At 54.5% G+C, this 15,895-nt stretch overlaps 1 protein-coding gene across 3 annotated transcripts in view; it reads right to left on the reverse strand.

The window, feature by feature from the left end:
* Positions 1–2,968: 2,968 nt before the first annotated feature.
* Positions 2,969–15,895, reverse strand: part of TOM1L2 (target of myb1 like 2 membrane trafficking protein) — a 123,308-nt gene continuing 110,381 nt past the window's right edge. The window contains exons 13-16 of one of the 3 annotated variants that reach the window (XM_010339931.3): positions 14,734–14,820; positions 7,672–7,731; positions 5,640–5,676; positions 2,969–4,746 (exon numbers count right to left, since the gene is read on the reverse strand). In XM_010339931.3, coding sequence (XP_010338233.1) covers positions 4,598–4,746; positions 5,640–5,676; positions 7,672–7,731; positions 14,734–14,820 — 333 coding nt within the window. In that variant the 3' untranslated portion in view covers positions 2,969–4,597. The remainder of the gene's footprint in view (positions 4,747–5,639; positions 5,677–7,671; positions 7,732–14,733; positions 14,821–15,895) is intronic. The other 2 variants (XM_003929302.4, XM_010339932.3) reach the window with 2 other exon arrangements.

Genomic DNA, 15,895 nt, shown 5'->3' on the forward strand with positions numbered 1-15,895 from the left:
GTAACAAGAGCGAAACTCCGTCTCAAAAAAAAAAAAATGTTCTCAGTTTGGTTGTGGTGATGGTTGCCCAACCCTGTGAATATTCTAAAAACTACTTAATTGTACACTTTAAATGGATAAATTGTATGCTATATGAATTATAGCTCAGTAGAGCTGTTAAAGAAAAGTGTGAAGTCTACCTGGCTTGGAGCAGCAGTTCTCAAATTCAGTGCCCAGCACAGGCTCTACAGATGACGCCCATCCAAGCTGTGGAAGCCCAGCTGAGGATGGGGGCTGAGGCTTAAAGGGGGCCGGGGGTGGCTCAGGCATGCTTGCTCAAGGCCTGGATGCCCTGGGCAAGGGTGAGTGGACTCCTTCCTGCCCATCTGGGACCTGGGGTGAGACCCAGGAACACCACTGCACTGGGTCCTGGAGCTCTGAGGCAGCCTGGGCAGTGGGGACAGGTGGACTGAGGGTCCCCATGGCCACCCCTGTTTAAAGAAAGCAGGTGGTCAAAACTGGCCCTTCGGATAGTCGTGGCTGATTCAACAGACCAGGCAGGTACCATTTGTTCAATTATTTATTTATTGTGGAGTATTTTACATGCAAGAACCCAACTAGAGAGAGGGTATCTGGAAGGAGGGCCAGTGGGGTGGATGGATGCTCTGAGCCTCGGGTGCACTGACCCACCCTCCAGAACCAGCTCTGCCCACAGACACACATGACAGTGACAAGAACACTAAACTTCTAGGACGAGTGGACAGCAAACGCAACATTCAACACATTCCTCTTTTCAGTAGCCCCCAACAATCCTGAGAATCCTCACAAATTAAGTGCAAACTTTAGGAAATAAATATCCATCCCCCTCTCTGGGAGAGCCAGGAGGTATGGACAGACAGAAGCAGTTCTCAACTGGGCTGACGCCTGCTCCCTGCGGCTGGTGGCTGCAGGGGAAGGCTGACGTGGACCCCACAGACAGGAAGGGCTGGAGGCAGGCACAGGAGACGGGGAGGTGAGCACTTCAGGGGCTGACTGGCAATGTCTCTGAGGTGGAAACACTTCTTTCTGGGTGGGAAAGACTGGCTGTAACCCAAGGGGGTCAGACATCCCCACAGCCGACAGTGGAGAGGCTCCCAGGCCACTCCAGCAGTGCCAGAGGCTGAGGCCAGGCTGCAAGCAAGCACTCCTCCACACTGCTCCTCCTGAGCTGCCCAGGGCTGGCCTGGCCCTAGGAAGACCCATGGCCTACCCCGAGCCATCCAGGAGGCTGGGCCCGACTGAGTCAGCCGTGTGTGTCTTCGGGGCCCAAAGTGGGGTGTGGTAGCGGGAAGGAGGCGGGCAGGAGCGTGGGCATCGGCCGCAGCTGCCCTGTCAGCATCTGCTGCCCCTGGGCCACTCGGAGTCCTTGCCCGAAGTCTCCAGGCTGCGGCCTCTCCTCCCCAGTGGCTGGAGTGACAGCACAGGCCCCAAGACCGCTGGGTGGCAGGGTGGGGCAGTGGGGGAAGGCCAGTGAACCAAGGCACCATCACTCACATGGAGGCGCTAAAAGACAGACAGACAGGACAGACGGATGGCCACCTTTCCCTCTGGCCCAGGCCAGCAGCAACCCCCTGAGACTCCAGAGCTCCTTGTCCCATGCACAGTGGTAAGCGAGTGGGTCATTCTCCCAGCCTGGACACAGCCAGCCTGCTCAGTGCCTGGGGGCTGCCCTGGTAGGGACCACTCTGCCACAGGCGGGCCAAAGGCCCACGGTGCCGGCAGCCAAACTGCACAAAGTGCCATTCTCTGCTGCCCACTGGCCAAAAAGGTAGGCAGGAGGGAATGGTTAGTTTTCACATCTCAGCACACAATGAACACAGAAAGGGTTAAACACATTCCCAAGAAAATATTTTTACAAAATAAATATTTTAACCTACAATCAGGTATAATTAGTGCTTATGAGGAATCCCAGCAATAATTTAGTGTAATTAAGTATATACTGTATCTGTGATTTCTAACACTCATGGAGAGGCTGGTGGCCCTTGAGAGTCCAGGTTTCCTGACAGGGCTGCGCCCCCTTCCTGGACCAGGCAGCCTGAGGGCTGTGCTCCCCAGGTGGTGGGGAGTGGGAGCAGAGGTCTTGGGACAGGACATCTCACCAGGGCTGAGCAGAACCCCCTCTGGGGCACTGGGGCTATACTTGCCTCCTGTGCGGGCCTCAAGCACGTGGCCCCTCTGTCTACAGGTGGGGCAGGCTACCTCTGGACAGCAGGTGCAAGTGGGTGCTTGAAAGCCACCCGAGGGGTGGCTCCAGGCCAGGAAGGCAGGTGACACTTGTCGGCACGGCCAATGGCCGCCTGCCAGCCCATAGGGATCCACCACTCCCTGCTGCCCCTGGCACTGGCGCTGGCGCTAGGTGGGGCAGCTCTGGGCGTGGGTATGAAGAATAGGTGCCCACAGGGTGACCGGGGGCTCCCCAGGAGGGCACCTATCTCAGCTTCACACACTACAGAAGCCCTGCCCCTTTCAGAGCCTCCAGGCTCCTGACCTTCCAGGACTTCCCGTTTCATGAGGCAGGGAGGCTGGCTCTTTCCTCCGAGGACACCGGGTCTGGGCTGCAGTGCTGAGGCTGCGGAGCAATGGCTGCCTGAGGTCCAGCCACCCACCACCCGCAGGCCCAGCTCTGGCAAGGCCTCCGAGACAACCTAAACGCAGTCAGCCACCTTCTCCGCAGCTCAAGTGAAACCAGCTGACCTCAGAAGTCTGCACATTCCAGTTGGCCTCAGGGGATTCTGCCTTTGAGAAACATTGAGGAGAGGGGCAGGGGCTGACCGAGTGCCAGGGAGCCAAGGGGCCAGCTGTGGCAGGTGCTGCCAGACAGGGCTGGAATCAGGCTGGCCAGTCTCCATGGAGGAGCTTCCTGGCTGAACCCGAGGAACTACAGTGTGACATCCCAGCTAGTCCTGCCCTCAGCCAGACCGAGGTCTCCTTTCTGGAGGAAGCTGGAGGGCCGCTGGCCTGGCATGCGGTCCTGGGTCGGGCAGTGCCTGCTCTCCATTGAATGCTCCTGCTGTGCTCAGCACAGCCCCCAGCTGAAGTCACCATCCTAAACGCTCCCCAAAGACCGTGCCACTGGTCTCTTCTCCTGTCAAGCCCAGCCCCCTTTCCCTGCTCAGCTGGTGGTCTGGTCTGTCCTGCCAGGTGGGTAGGGCTAACCGTACTATGGGTGGGGAACCCGTGCTGACCTAGGCAGTGCATGCTGGAGGGGACAGGAGCACAATGACCCAGCGAGCTGGGCCCGAGACGCACAGGGGTGCGCACAGCTGCAGATTTCTCCACCTCCTGAGCAACAGCAGCTTGGTGGGAGGTGTGGGGGTGTCTGGCTGGACCAGGGCCTAGCATGACCCATGAGTCCCTTGCCCATGGCCAGGAGACACACCAGAGAGGATACGGGGTGGGAGTACATGTTACCAGCCCCTAGCTGCTCAGCCCTAGGCTCTGTCTGCCTTCAGGATCAGCTTGTGGGGAGAGTGTAAGCTGTGGCCAGGCTGGCAGGAGTCTGTGCAAGCAGGCCCAGGCCTATGCCAGGGAGCAGGGCAGGGGCCTCAGTGCTGCTCGGGCCTCTCTGTCATTTGGAACCTCCAAGCATGCCGCAAAGCTGTCTGCTGCTGGCTCTGGAGGCAGAGGTGCGAGGCTGCGATGGGCCAGGCCACAAGCCTGAGTGTGGCCCACGTGCACACCCGAAACGCCTCCTCAGGCAAGCCCGAGCACCGCCTCCAGGGCAAGCCTCTCCGCAAGCCAGGGCCCGGTGTGTGCGTGTGGGCCTGTGGTGTGCACATGGCAGTTTGGTTTCTTGGTAGTGTCGTCTCAGCAGCGTGCCACATGGTCACCGTCTGTGGGCTGCCTGCTGCCCTCCCAAATGCCCTTTGCCCTCTCCCTGCCCTGGGAGCCTGCAGGGCCTCTTGGTACCAGGCTTGCCTACTGAGCCAGCTCAGGTGTGAGGCCTGGGCTAGCAGCTGAGTGATGGAGAGAGGGTCAAGAAGGTGAGAGGCAGCCCCACTGTGGACACCCGGCAGAACCTTCTCAAATGCCAAAAAGCCAAGCGTCACAAGGTGACAAGTCCAAGAAGGGAGACCAGGCCATGGGCGCAGCCACATCCTGCTCTTCCAGAAGTGCCATCAGGCCCCTTTGGGGAGAGAGGGACACAGGAGCGAGGGTGCCTGAGAAGGTCGCTGAGCCAGGCAGAGGTGAGCGCAGGGCGGGGCCAGGCCTGCTCGTTCTCTGTGGGCAGGTGGAGGAAAGACAGGCCCAGTGGTCTGCTCAGGAAGCACTGCCAAGGGGCTGACCTGCTTGGGGCTGGGCCGCTTTGCCCGCCCTTCCTGGGAGGAAACATGGGCAGAGGGGCCCGTGGTGGGAGGGGTGGGAGTCTCTGGCTGTAGCTGTCCCACCACTCAGAGAAAAGAAGGTGGCTAAAGCTGGTCCTGACTAGTGGGAGGCCTGGGAGCAGACACGGTGGCTTTTCCATGGAGACACGGGAGTGCAGGCCCTGTGGAGCTGGGGATGGAGAAGTGGCCAGTGCCTGGTGTCCAGAGGGTGTGAGCGGGGACCCGCCATCTGGGGAGGCAAACCACAGCCCTGCTCACAGGGCGAAGAGGGCATCCTCCGACCGCTCTGGCTTCTTCCGGCCAGAAGGGTTTGAGGCCGGGGCAGGAGCCTCCATGGGGGGCGAGGGGAGGTCGGGAACCATTTCAGCAGCTTTGGCTCTTTCTTCAAGGAATTTATCAAACTCTGCAATACAAACCAAGGAAGGGTTAGGGTTGGTGAGGGCTGCCCACCAGAGGAAGCACAGCCTTCCACTCCCCAGCCTGTTTCCTCCTCTAGGGCAGGCATGAAGTCCCCCTAGGAGCAGGTGGGTGCGGAGGGCTTCATAAGCTGCAGTGTGGGTGGAAGGTCCTGGCTGTGCCCAGCTCTCCAGGCCTGTAGGGAGAGGCTCTGGAAAACACAGCCCAGAGCACTCATCCCACTGCTGACTTGGAGTTTTGTCCATTTTCCAGATCAGCACTGGGGGTGGGGCAGTGTGAGCTGGAGGGGCCAGCTCCTGATTAACCAGGCAGGGACCATCCCACCTACCCCACCCCTGCCCACTGACAGGGGAGACTGAGGAGATGCCGAGGAAGGTAGTAGAGCACGGGCAGGTGGGTGGAGTGCGGCAGGATGAGCTGCGAGGGCAGGGAGTGTGGGGGTGGCCGTGTGGGAGAACTAAGACCCTGCTGCTCCCATCCAGCCCATCAGCTGAGGCCCAGGAGAGGCTCCTCCTCTGGCTCAGTGGCCCAAGGGTGCTGCTGCACACCCCGACAAACTGCGCATGTCTGAGCGGGGCTGAGCACCTGTGGGTCGGGACCCGGTGGCAATCTGTACCCACTATTCACTGGCTCTGGAACCTGGTGGAAGTCATATGTTCTTTCCAACCTCTGTTTCCCGATAAACTAGATAAGAGAAATAACACTTCCCATAGCAGCATAAGACCTGGGTGGGACCAAGCCACCTGTGAAGCCCACGGCTCAGGGCTTGGCACCAGGTGCTCTGGCAGCAGAGGCTCCAAGGTGACGCGGGGGTAGGCCCTGTGCAGCCTGGGGCAGGAGCAACAAAGAGGGCTGTAAGGCCACTGGCCAGGCCCATACCTTCACTTGTGACACCCTCCTCCAGGTCATCGCCCTTCTGTGGGAGAAGCAGAGAGAATGGAGTTAGGGCACTGCTCCTGGCACTGCCGGCCCAGCCACCTGTCTGCCCATGGCCACCCCAGGGCAGCACTGACCAGGGGAGCCTCAACAAAACTTCCTAATTTTCCCTGTTTCTAGATTCCTGTGCAAAATACTGCGCTTCTTATTGGAATAACAGAAGCTTTTTTAAAAAAAAAAAAAAAGCAAAAAAAAATGCAAATATGTTTTAGGTTTTGATCCTCCAGAAGGGCTGGAAAGAAAACTCCAAAAACGGTGCGAGCTGGTTCTCCAGCCTGGGCTGTGGAGGGCGGATCCCGACTTCTGCACCCTCGAGGCTGCAGGGAGAGGCGCACAGCAGCGGCCACAGCGGCTGAGCCTGAGCACATGCAGGGTCACGTGTGCCCAGTACAATACCCACTTCATGCCAGCCACGGGGTTTCTGGGAAGACACTGTTCACACCAATAGCTGGAAACTGCATGAGACCTGGATGTCTCAGGGCCACAAAGCCCCCAGCACAGGGCCTGTCCCTCAGTGGGTGCTTTGGCAGTGGAGGCTGTGCCACCAGAAGCCGTGTCCCGCAGCCTCCTGGGAGCTGCACCAGCCTCCTCCTGTGGCCCAGATCCCGTCACCTGCTGCTGGCTCTTGAAGGAGCCACGAAGGCTCTGTGCACTCAAAAGTTAAAGTGCATCAGACTTGATTTTGTTTGGAGAACAAGGTGTGTCTTAAGCTCCTGGGACTCCTGGGGGACTGCATGAGCAGGGCCTTACTGGGAAGGGACAGGATGGGGAAGTGACAAAGCCCTGGGCTGGGCTAGGAGACCTGGGTCCTTCCTGGCTCTACCACTGACCTGCTATGCAGCCTTACTGGACACATCCCTTCCCTGTCTGGACCCTGGGGTCCCCCTTAGAAGTTAAGGACCTTAGTCTTTCCCGCCTTGCTTCTGTGAGAGGAGAACTTTATTTTCAAGGTATCCCCGTGGGAAAGATGTCCCGGGGTGTGTTCTTCCTCCCTGACACCCTGGCAGCTGCCTCCTTTGGCAAGGCATGTCTTTGGAAAGCCTGACCTTCTGCGGAGGAGGCTCAGAGCAGCAAGAGGCCCCAACCTGAGGCCTGCTGTCCTAGTATGGGAGGGGCCAGGTCACCAGCCCACAGCCAGCCAGGTTAATTGACCTGTGGTTAAAGAACTCAACAGGCTCTTCTGCTTGGGGACAAGGCCCCCTGCAGAGTGGGCAGCTAGGAGGGAGATGAGGTGTCTCCAGCTCTGGGGGAGAATCCAACTAGCCCATGACTCTGGGCAAGCCACTTCCCAGAGTACACTTCTTCGCCCGCCACCCTGACGCCCCACTGGGCTGCTGAGAGTGAAAGAACAAAGGGAGGGACCGGCAGGTGTCATCACAGCCACTGCAGCTCTCCTTTCTTGGGACCTGTTGCCATTTTCAGATGCATAGTATCCTCATCTTCCAGCCCTATCTCTGAGGATGGAGACAATGGATCTTTGGGGCAGGGCTTCTTTTAAATCAAAAATTAGGAAGGCAGGAGGGGGATGACAGCGAATTAAAAAACAAAAGCACCGTGTGTATACTTCACAATTAAAAGAAAAAGAAAACAACAAAACAAAACAAAACAAAACATGCTCTCCACTCCCTCCCCTGAAAACCAAAGCACGCACACACATCTAAAATGGAAAAGGAACTTGGGGAAGGCAAGTGTGTGTTTTGGAGCCGGCCAGGGCTGGGTCTGCGTGGGTGAGGGAGGCTGTGCCCAGAGCCTGGCCCCAGCACAGCTGGCCTCCCCGGGCCGGGAGGCCACCGCAGCACCTGCGGCTATGGGCTGATGTCGGGGAGGAGGGGGAGCTGCAGAGCTTGCCCAGACCTCCCTTCTCCACCAACCCAGACAGGGGTGTAGCCCCCGCCGACTCTCCCCCAAGGCCTGTCCTCAGAAGAGTCTCTGCCGCTCCACACCCCACACATGAAATACAAAAGTCGAGTCTCACCAGGTCCGTCCTGAGCCACACCTCAATGTCGTCCATGACAGAGGGCTGCGCAACGGGGATCTGTGCAGGTGGCAAGCGGCGGGCCAGGCAGCCCCCACACAGCCAGCGAGGGAGACAGAACACCGAACAAAGGAAATCATCAACAGCAACCCCAAATGAAACCAAAACGTACACAGAGCAAAAAAACACCACTGCACGGCACACAGGGGCAACACAGGGCAGCCGTGTGTGAGACGGCAGGTGAGGAAAGCAATGAGGTGCGAATGAGAAGAAGCAGGCTGCCTGGCAGGGCCAGCGGGAAGGAAGGGGGCTGTACACGTTCTTCAGATGGAGAACTTTTTGACTATGCATTTCTACTCTCATATTGTGGGGTCAGCCCTGGGCTGCAAAGCGCCTTCTAACCCCAGGAAGGCGCTGTCATGCAGGTTGATTTTGAACTCAGCCACTGTGATAGTCCGCCATCAGGCCCAACCCAGAGGAGGCCAAGTGACCACCTGCCCAGAGCAGGGTACAGGTGCAGTGCCAGCCCTGGGGGATGTAGGGATCTGTTTGCTCAGCTGAAGATATTTTGAAATTCGTCCTGGTGCATTTCTGAGTGGAGAGGGGCACTGGAGGAGGTGTGTGCTCCCTTGGACTGGGTGTGTGGCCTGGTAGACAGAGGCAGGCACATTTTACCATCAACACAAACACAGCAAAAAACGAGGGCTTTGATGACCAACGGGCCTGTGGGGCTTTAGTCTTCTGTGTGTCTCTTTGGGGGAGATTCATGAGGCAGCCCTGAATGCCACAGCTCCCTTAGTCTCGCCCTTTCTTTGCTGTGCTCAGTGGAGTCAGAGAAACCAAGTTCAGCTGAGCACTGGGTGCTGCAGCCAGAGCCAGGGAGGTGGCGGCTTTCAGGCAAACTAAGGTGTACCTCGGGGGTGCTCAAATAGCCACCTTGCTTGGGCCACTGTGCCAAGCACCTCAGGGACAGAGACTCTGAAAAATCCAGGTGTCAAATATGACATGGTAAGGAGTAAAGGTAACCTTTAACTCCCTAGAAGCCATGTTAATGGAATGTTGGCTCCCAGCCTAGGAAAATGAGGTGATGGCCCTTCATCACCTCCTCACCTACCCTGGCTCTGGGATGTACCCTCCTAGGGCTCCCCATTTCTATAAAAAAATGCCAGCACGGTGTCTATAGCAGGCTTCACCCTAATGCCACCGAAAGACTAAAGTAAAAATAAGCAGTAAAAGGAATACCTCAGTGTCTATCAAATGTAAAAAATAACATGACCCTCACAAAGGAAAAAAAACAAAGAACAGGTATCAGCAGCAATGATGTGACAACTCCAGTCCTGGAGGTTGACACGTGCTGCTGCTGGTGGGGGAGGGTGGTTTGGGGCCCCAGGTGGACCTAGCGCTCTGAGCAGGTGTCTGTGATGCCACTGGAGCTCTTCACTCCCTCAGTGAGCTCTGCTGGTCCCTTGCTCTGAGGAATGTACTCTGTGTCCTAACTTCAGACCCAACATGGGAAGCCCACAAGATCATTTTCAGAAAGGCCCAAGCCAGTCACTGATCAGATTAAGAAGAGTCTGTGTTGCCCATTATTTCTTTGACTTACTGGGGACTTAAGAATGTTGAATTGGGCCGGGAGCGATGGGTCACATCTGCAATCCCAGCACATTGGGAGGCCAAGGTGGGCAGATTGCCTAAGGTCAGGAGTTCAGGACCAGCCTGAGCAACATGGAGAAACCCAGTCTCTACTAAAAATACAAAATTAGCTGGGCGTGGTAGCATGCACCTGTAATCCCAGCTACTTGGAAGGCTGAGGCAGGAGAATCACTTGAACCCAGGAGGTAGAGATTGTAATAAGCCGAGATTGTGCCATTGCACTCCAGCCTGGGCAACAAGAGTGAGACTCCATCTAAAAAAAAAGAATATTGAATTGAAAAGGCACCAGGGAATTTTATCACCCAGACATGAAGCCTAGGGACAAGAAGCATGTGTGTCCTCACTGTGAGGTGGAACACAAATGACTGATCGATGTGCTAACCATGCCTAAGGCGGGCACTACCTTGCCCATCAAAAAGCTGTAGGGCAGACCGGGCGCGGTGGCTCAAGCCTGTAATCCCAGCACTTTGGGAGGCCGAGGCGGGTGGATCACGAGGTCAAGAGATCGAGACCATCCTGGTCAACATAGTGAAACCCCGTCTCTACTAAAAATACTAAAAATTAGCTGGGCATGGTGGCGCGTGCCTGTAATCCCAGCTACTCAGGAGGCTGAGGCAGGAGAATTGCCTGAACCCAGGAGGCGGAGGTTGCGGTGAGCCGAGATCGCGCCATTGCACTCCAGCCTGGGTAACAAGAGCGAAACTCCGCCTCAAAAAAAAAAAAAAAAAAAGCTGTAGGGCACACAGGTGCGATCTGCCACTCTGTGCTTGCTGGCAGGCTTTCCACCTTGACACATTCCTGGAATGGGACACGCCAATTATCATGCTCTCCATGCCTGTAAGTCAGAATGCCTCGCCTCTGGGAGGACACATGCCATGCTGAGTCCCCAGAACTGAAGCTCAGAAAGTCAGCAGCGTCTCCACAGAGAAAACACCCCCACACGCGCGGTTAGAGTGCACACCAGCCCTTTCTTTACACCTGACCAACTTGTTCGCTTAGGAGAAACTGAGATTAGATGTCCTGAGCTTTCCAATGTGTTGCAAAAGCTAGAACAAAGACACTAAGGGGTCAGGGGCCTTGAACCTTCAGATTTATCATGTAATTGTTTTGTTGCTGTTGAAGAACAAATCCTTTAAGCCTGGGATCATGCTCTAGTTTTCTTCTTTGGAGATTAATCTTGAGAGCCAGTATGCTCAGAAAATAAACAATGACACTTAAGAAATTCCTCACCCCCTCAAAAAGAGTTTCCCAAAAGTTGGATCATGGGAACCCTTCTCTTCCCTGTCCTAGATTTTCCCAAATAAGTGGTATGTTTATGGAATGGCATCCTCCAGCCCAAGCCCTAGAGGGCACGCTGAGGGGGAGGGGAGAGTGCACTGGGTGGGGTCCATTTGGACCCTCACACTCACTGGTGGCAGGACCTGGGGTGAGTCGCTCCTCTCTGGACCCCACTTTCCTCACCAGAGAGCTCCCAAGTTTCTTCTATCCTAAGAAGCCTCAGATATTTGGGTGGAGAGGCAGGAGTAGGGGACAGAGGCCTGAGCAATGCTTGGCCTCTGTCCTCATCTGGCAATTGCTAGATTGTATTTGGTTTTCAATACTAATGACTCAGAACCCTTAACTCCCAGGTTGGTGCTTCTGTTTTCTAATTCAGAAACCCGGGGATATCAGAAATGATTGGAAGTGACTCATTACAATATGGAAGGCACTTGGCCTCAGGGCGTGAACCATGGTGGAGCAGCTTGCTGACTAACAGTTGAGCTTATATAACATACACTTAAACTGACTTTCTTGTGGCCGGACACAAAACCTTAGCATCTAAACCTCTCGTCCTGGTAAATAAATGCCTTGAGTATTACAACAGGGCAAAGTTCCTTCTAATAATGTAGGTGCTATCAGAATCAGACTAAACTTGTACACTTCTTGGAAAATATGAACTAAAGAAACCGTGGGAGGCCGAGGACGTACTCCTTTGTCAGGCTGATGGGAGGGAAGCGGAGCCCTGGCTAGAGGAGGGGGCACTGTGTTGTTCTAGGGGACTCTTTGTTTCTTCATGCAGCTTTGAGCGAGTCACCAGGCCCCCAGGAGGCCTTGGCGTCCTCATCTGTCAAACTAGGGGCTGGCCCAGCAGATTCCTAAGAAGGCTGTTGGCTCTGAAGTTCATAGTTTTATTTTTGTTTATTTATTTTGAGACAGTCTTGCTCTGTTGCCCAGGCTGGAGTGCAGTGATGCAACCTTGGCTGACTGCAACCTCTGCTTCCCAGGTTCAAATGATCCTTGTGCCTCAGCCTCCTGAGTAGCTGGGATTACAGGTGTGTGCCACCACATCCACCTAAGTTTTTTTGTATTTTTAGCAGAGATGGGGTTTTGCCATGTTGGTCAGCCTGGTCTCAAACTCCTGGCCTCAAGTGATCTGCCCACCTCGGCCTCCCAAAGTGCTGGGGTTACAGGTGTAAGCCACTGTGCCCAGCCTGATATGCTACAGTTTCAGCATTTTCTTGGGCAATGATCCAAGCTGAAGGCTGGTCTGAGGGATCTGAAGAAGAGTATGAGTTGGAAGAGGGGACAGAAAGGAAGAAGACATGTGAAGAGGGAAAAGGGAAGGAAGTTAGCACAGGAAAGCCCTCCAGTAGAGACTACAGCCCGAAGCTCGGCCAGGCTGGCTTGGCCGAGGCAGTGGTTAGACTAGCCCTGCCCATTTTCAAAGTCCATAGACAGGCATCTGGGCTGTCAGAAGCCACAGGTTTTGATGTGAGTAGCAGGTCAGCCACAATACTGTCTGCTGATTCTTACTTGGAACTGCAGGCAGGGGCGGCTCTGCCTCAGGGATCAGGAGGGAGGGTTGCCTGCCCAAGGGGGAGGGGTGTGTCTGGTACTCCAGGAGTTAGGATTAACCTTCCAGAGTAAGAGGAGCCTTGTGGGCCTCAAGGTGTGAGTAGGGAGTCCTGCCCTCCAAAGCCACACCTGGGTTTTGGCAGCAGCAGACTCTTTACTAACCTACCACTGTTCTTGTTTTGACTTATGAGGGTATCTTTCTGGCTGCACCCTGCATAAGGAAGACACCCCAAACTGATCAGCATAAGAAAGACACCCCAAACTGATAAGCAGCCAGGAGAGGCAAAAAGACCTCACACTAGAGAGGCCAGGGAGAGAGAGCACACATGTAGCAGTCTCCCTGAGAGCTGCCCGGCGCTGGCCCGTTGACAGATCTCATTTCTCTTCAGCCGGTAATAAGCCTGGTGGTGGTAGTTAACTTCCCCACACCTGAGACCCAGGAGCACAAGGGTTCCATCAGATGCTCCTCTGCAGCTTCCCACAGCCCCAAGCCCACAAGGGAACCCACCTGTGCAGTTTTCAATGCAACAGGAACAGCTTCTGTAGCTCAGATGTGCTATTTCCAGAGAAGCTGTGAATCCCTTCCTACGACACTTCAAGCACCACCCCACTGGGACGAAGTCTAAAAGTCTAGACGCCTTTGATCTCATTCAATAGTACAAAAAGTTTCCAAGTAAAGAATTTGTACTTGGGAGGTTTGAAAAGACTCAAGGTTTCTACACTAAGGGAAATAAGGCAAAGCAATTAATATTTGTTGTTGTAAAGGAAAAAAAAAAAACTGCAGTCAGTCAGGCAAGACACCAGGTTAGCTGTTAGTTACATATGTTTTTGGGAAGTTAGAGACTGGCGCGCTCCATGGGGACCAGGCAGTGGGGGGCAGTCTGTGTGGGCAGAGGCAGGCGCCACCGCCAGCTGCCAAGGCCGCCCGCACAGGGGTTTGTGTGGGCAGTATCCTTTTTTGCAGGATAAATAGGCACAAGGACACATGGGCTGGATCTTCCCAATGAGTGGACATGGTCTCCAGAAGCCCTGCTGTAAGGGCCCTGACATGTGGGCCAGAGCCCAGCCTGTCCCTGAAGAAGCCAATGAGAGGCCTGGGCCAGCGCATCTCTCTAAGAACAGGCTTGGGGTGCAGTGGAGGAACTGCCTCCTCACCCAGAGCAGGAGTGTGCTGCTGCTATCACAGGTGGCGGGAGACCTGCCTGGGCTGACAGCAGAGCTGTGCAGAGGGCACCAGCCCAAGCTGGGTAGCAGGCAGATACTCCTCGCCCCCATGGCTCTGGGTGGTCCTGCATGGCCCAAGTTCCTGCTCACTGGCCACACTTTGCTCAAGTAGGTGGCCCCTGTGCTGCTTGCCATCTAGGGCCTGCTGGCCTTTCCTCCGGCCACAGCCTGGCATAGCACACTAGGGGCATTATGTATTCCTCTCACCCCACTCCCCACGGAGGGAGAGGCCCATGTTCCCACTGCTTTCATCATCTTTCCTTCTCTGCATTTTCTCCAGCTCAGGCTCCACCACATGGACACAGAGCTCTGGGCTCTGAAAGAGGTGAAACGGTCATCCCAAGGCATGCAGCCTGAGACGAGCTTCCTCTCTCTCCATGCACCAGCATCAGGGCCACCTGAACAGACAAGGCGGGAGAGACCCTCGCAGGGCTGTGGGCCAGGAAAGCTCTGCTACATGAGAACTAACTGTGTTTATAAGATTGAACTCCCCTGGGCTTTGTCTTCCTTGATTTCTGTTTTGTGTATTTTTTTTTTTTTTTTTTTTGAGATGGAGTCTGGCTCTGTTGCCAGGCTGGAGTGCAGTGGCACGATCTCAGCTCACTGCAATCACTGACTCCCAGGTTCAAGAGATTCTCCTGCCTCAGCCTCTCAAGTAGCTGGGATTACAGGTGAGTACCACCACACCTGGCTAATTTTTTTATTTTTAGTAGAGACGGGGTTTCACCATGTGGGCCAGGATGGTCTTGAATCTCCTGACCTCGTGACCCACCCACCTTGGCCTCCCAAAGTGCTGGGATTATAGGAGTAAGGCACCACACCAGGCCTATGTCTTCTTTAACAGGTTTCAGATACTTTTGGGGGACTTAGTGGTTTTATATTATAAAAACTGTCAAGCCTAGGACTGCCAAATTCACAGGCACTAGGCCAGAGGGGGCTTCTCTGACTGGTCAGATGCTTTGGGTCTGTTCCCTTAGAATTGTTCCCTCCCAAGCAAAAGCCACAGTAACTTGTGCTCATCCTGGAAAAGTGAATACTGCCCAGAGCTCCAGAGACAGTAAAAGGAAGGAAAGGACCCTCTCCTCATCCCTGCTAATGTCCCAGACTCTTAAGGCCAGGAGGCAGGGACCTCAGCAGAAAACTAGAGGTTATTTCTGGGATTGGGAATCTGTTCTTATGGAGATTATGCAAAAACACGAGGGAAAGTTTGGCACCCCTGTCAGAAAGAGAATGTGGCCTTGTACTGTCTGATTTACAAAGGCTCGGCAGGTCACAAGAGGAACACATAAGCCGTTATGCAGGTAGGGGCTGGGGCGGACAGTGGGCTGGGCTCGGCTGGTGACTCCTCACCATTCCTTGGGTTATGAGCCAGCTGTCTATGGGTTCCAGGTCAGAGTCCCCACCTCTACCTCTCTTCTGGGCCGAGGACAGAAAAGTCTCAGAAAGAAAAGTCACAGCAAGACCCATGAGAAAGAAGTCAATAGCACATATTGTGGAAACAGAAAAGTCACTCTTCAGATGTGACCCTTTGCCATTTAAGGAAATGTAATGACCCTGCTCCCAACCTCCACCCCTGGCATGTCCCCCTTACCTGCCTGGAAAAAAGAAGAAAAGTTTAGTAACCAAGAGTCCCAACAGGATAACATATACTCATGCCAACTACTCCCGTGACCTTGGGATGTCTCCGGGAGATCACAGAGGCTGACCAGAGATGCTTCTCCAGATTCCCTGCCAGGGTTGGCAGGGGTCAGCTTTTCAAAGAACCAGTTTTACAAACGCATTTCTACTTTTTTCAAACTTCTTCCTGCACTTTTTCTTTTTTACTCTTTTCTAATTGCTTGTGAATTCTTTTTCTAAGCTCTTGAATACTCCATTTAGTTGTATTATTTATTGCCTTTTAAAATATTTATTTATTTATTTGAGATGCGGTCTCACTATGTTGCTCAGACTGGTCTCAAAAACTTGCGGGCACGAGCGATCCTCCTGCCTCAGCCTCCTGAGTAACTGGCATGACCTTTACTTGACTGAGTTGGCTGGATCTGATTTCTGGAGGTGTGGCTACATAATTTTCTCCCCTTCTTTATTGTGTTCTTAATTTCTCCTTTGGCCTCGTTTTCATTTCCAGGTCAGCACGGCTTGGGATAGGACAAGGTAATCTGAAATGCTGTAGGTGGGTAAGAATATGTATGGACACACACAGCCCACATGCCCTGCTGCCCCGTATCACTGAGGCTGTGGCTGTGGCATCGCACCATTGAGCAGCAAACATGAAAAGCAATCTGATGGCTGGGTGCAGTGACTCCCGCCTGTAATCCCAGCACTTTTGGAGGCCAAGGTAAGTGGATCGCCTGAGGTCAGAAGTTTGAGACCATCCTGACCAACATAGTGAAAACCTGTCTCTACTAAAAATATAAAAATGATCTGGGTGTGGTGGTAGGTGCCTGTAATACCAGCTACTCATGAGGCTGAGGCAGGAGAATTGCTTGAACGAAGAAGGTGGAGGCTGCAGTGA

Source organism: Saimiri boliviensis, chromosome 17, assembly GCF_048565385.1.
Source record: "Saimiri boliviensis isolate mSaiBol1 chromosome 17, mSaiBol1.pri, whole genome shotgun sequence".
Classification (NCBI taxonomy): domain Eukaryota; kingdom Metazoa; phylum Chordata; class Mammalia; order Primates; family Cebidae; genus Saimiri; species Saimiri boliviensis.